The 3,263-nt window shown below is 41.4% G+C and overlaps 1 protein-coding gene across 1 annotated transcript; it reads right to left on the reverse strand.

Annotated features, from left to right (window-relative positions):
• Positions 1 to 826: 826 nt before the first annotated feature.
• TMEM174 (transmembrane protein 174) lies at positions 827 to 2,440 on the reverse strand. The gene is made up of 2 exons (XM_036740897.1): positions 1,738 to 2,440; positions 827 to 1,599 (listed from the first exon to the last, which is right to left on the reverse strand). The coding sequence occupies exons 1-2, from the start codon at positions 2,367 to 2,369 to the stop codon at positions 1,494 to 1,496; spliced, it is 738 nt and encodes a 245-aa protein (XP_036596792.1). The 5' UTR covers positions 2,370 to 2,440; the 3' UTR covers positions 827 to 1,493.
• Between the last annotated feature and the right edge of the window lie 823 nt (positions 2,441 to 3,263).

Raw genomic sequence — 3,263 nt, forward strand, 5'->3', positions numbered from 1 at the left:
AATACCTTCCCTTGAGGCAGGGGTTGTTAATGAGTGGCAGATAAATTTTTTTAAAAAATTCTGATAATTATTTCAATATAATTGAATTCCTTTGTAATCCTTTGAATTTTATTTTGTTCATTTGAAAAGCATATTCTGAAAAGGGGTCCGTAGGCTCTGCCAGACTGCTAAAAGTTTCCATGATCCCAAAAAAGTTAGGAACTCCTACACTGAGGATAAATCCATGAGATGGACATGCTATTTAACGCTTTGAATTCTCCCTCACCTGTCCTTTCCTATTGTATGCAGAGTATTGTGCTATGAAGGAGGGAAATTTCAAAATTTAGGTAAGACATAGTTTGTGCCCTCATGAAATGTATAAGTCAACAAGCATCTGTCAAGTTCCCAACATACACAAGGCACTCAGTTATATCTCTCTGTCTCTCTCTCTGCCTCTCTGTCACACACACACACACACACACACACACACACACACAATTCTAATACAATATTTAACCACCAGGGGATGATGCTGACCAGATGCCTGATTCTGTTCAGTAATAAGGGCCACTTCATTCAACCACTCCTTGCCAGTGTTTAGGTGACCTACCCAATGCCAGAGAGTGTTCTGGTATAACACGGAATTTTTACTGGCCCTCAGAAGCACAATATCTCTGTCCCTTAGTTCCATCCACTTATGGGTGGCATATGCTCTTATTAGTCTAAGAGTTTAGTGTGGATTTACCCATTTAGATGCTTGGCTCAGCCCTCTATTTCTATTCCAGAAAGATGACTCCTTTAAACCCATCCTTGCTGTATTTCAATTGAAGCTATTCACAAAAAAGCATACTGTATACAGCTTTTTAATCACAATATGAGTGCATAAATCCAAATACACCAAACATCAAAGTGACCACTGTGGTCATCTTTCATCCCTCAAATCCTTTAAAGACTAGGCAGCCCCAAAGCCCCTTTGTTTGCAGGCAAGTCAAACCCCAAGAGTTAAAAAAGAACCACACACACATATACGCACACATTTCAGGTGCTCAGATGCAAACCTCCTGCTGCAGGGAGGCAAAGACATTAGCCACCCATGCCTGGGCTAGGACCCTATCAATGACAAGGGAAGAAGCACTAATCCTGGCTGTTCTTACCTTCCTTCTGTCACTCAAGGAAATCCTTAAGGTATAAAAGCAAAAATTTCCTTATGACCTCAAGGGTGAGTTGCAGGACTCCTATTAAGAATCAAGTGGTAAAATCCCTGCTCTAAAAACTTTTAAGGAAAACAGAGAATATCCTTCATGAAGGAATGAGTCAGGAGTGGGAATTTCCCCATTGACTCATAGGGAGAGATTTTTCCCTTCCCTTCCCCATGAGTAACTGAAGGTTCAGCTATACCACTAGGGGGTGCTTTGGGAACCTGTGGTCTTGTCTGTCTTTTAGAAGCTATAAATTAAAAACTTTTGGTTAGAAAATAGTGGTTTTAGTGCTTGGTTCCCTTAGAAATTTAGTCTCTAGCGTGGGGTGGAGTATATTTCTTCATAGGAGGGAGGAGAAAAGCAGTCACGACTGTTGTCTTCTAGCTGTATCTCTTCTGATTGTTCGGCATCAGTAGTTGACCTAAAAGTGTAAGCGGAAAACAGTCAAATTCAGGGCTCATGATACACATTTACCCTACCCTGTCATTTCCCTCAGATGCACATGAGCACTCTGTCCATCCCCAAGCTCCCATGTCTCTCTGGGCACTGGCCACCATACCTGTTATCATTTCTGTGATCCATGTCCACATAGGGAGAGTAGAGCTCATCATCAATAAATGCAGCATTATCATGAGGATAGATGGTACAGTACTGAGGGGGATTTGGAGCAGGTCCTGTTGGCCCTCCTGAGTTTGCAGCTCCAAAAGGGTTTACCACTGGGGGCAGATAAGTGGCATTTAGCCCGATGGTGTCCTGAGATGTGTAAGGAGGAAGGTACTGCACCACAGTTGCCCCATGGAATGTTATAGGTTGGTTGATCCCAGTGAAAACAAAAGATTGTCCACTCAGAGGCGGGTCTGTGTCCAGTGTTCTTTCCTCACCTTCCTTGCAAGACTGACAAGATAGCATTTTAAACTTGCACACGGCGATCAGGATAAATGTCACCCCGACTGAGAGTAGAATTGGCCCAAGAAGCTGTGTCCACTCAAAGTGAGAGACGCCTTGGTACTTGATCCAGCCCATCACTGTGAATGTGATCCCCACAAGTCCCAGAAAGATACCTGAGAACAATAAAGTGGCTCCTGCCTTGTCATCATCAGACACCTGGATGTCAGCTGTGCTGGGTGTATAAGGAGTGACGGAAAATACATTGAGAGGGAAGTCTTCTACTCGATTGCTATTCTGCTGCATTACTCAGGATAGAATCCTTTCCTGGTTAAGTAAAAAGGGAACTCACAAGAGATCCTCAGTGGTATAACAGCAAGTCACAGGTTCAGATTAGTTATATAAGAACTTTGTGCTCCTGTGGTTAACAGAGTAGAACACACAACGGGGTCAACTTTGTTTGGAAGAATAAAGGTCTAGGAAATGAAGCCTGAAACTTTACCTTGCCTTATGATTTTTTCTTGCACCACCACTGGCATCGTGTGATTATTTTGTGATAATTTCCTCATTATCTTTTTCCATTAGAGTACATATATACATCACCAGATGTTATTGAGCCTCTCGCCAGTATCTTTGGGGCCCCTGGGTATTAACTATATATCTAGCTGGCAGAACAGATACTTTCTACAAGGTCAAAGATTATAATAAGTAGAAACATTTTTCTGTGAAGCTATCTTTTAATTCTTCAATAATCCCCAGTAATAACAATACTTATTCAGATTTTAATTACAGGAATCACATGACTGGGATTTTTTCATATTTTCTGAAAGGCACCTTTAGTATTTGGGGAGTATAACAACTGAGTGAAACAGTAGAAGTCATAGAAAATCTTTAAGGAATATTTTATTTTTTGCTGGGGTTCGGAAAGTGCTGGGTGGAATATGATGTCAGCATTATGAAACCCTTCCTCTGTGGCAAAAGAATTACTGGTCCCCAAGGATAAAAATAAACAGATATACTACCATTCTCTATTTTGCACTCAGACCAAATTTACAAAAGGGGCTTGGTCTTCATGGTGCTTTCACAGATATTCTCCAAACTGGGGAAGCCAATCTCTTGATTTTTTTTTCCTTTTCTGAGACAAGCTATTGCACTCTAAGTAAGTCACCAGCCTCTTTAGGTCTCCTCATAGTTCTGGGA

Source organism: Trichosurus vulpecula, chromosome 1 (genome assembly GCF_011100635.1).
Source record: "Trichosurus vulpecula isolate mTriVul1 chromosome 1, mTriVul1.pri, whole genome shotgun sequence".
In the NCBI taxonomy this organism is placed as follows: Eukaryota; Metazoa; Chordata; class Mammalia; order Diprotodontia; family Phalangeridae; genus Trichosurus; species Trichosurus vulpecula.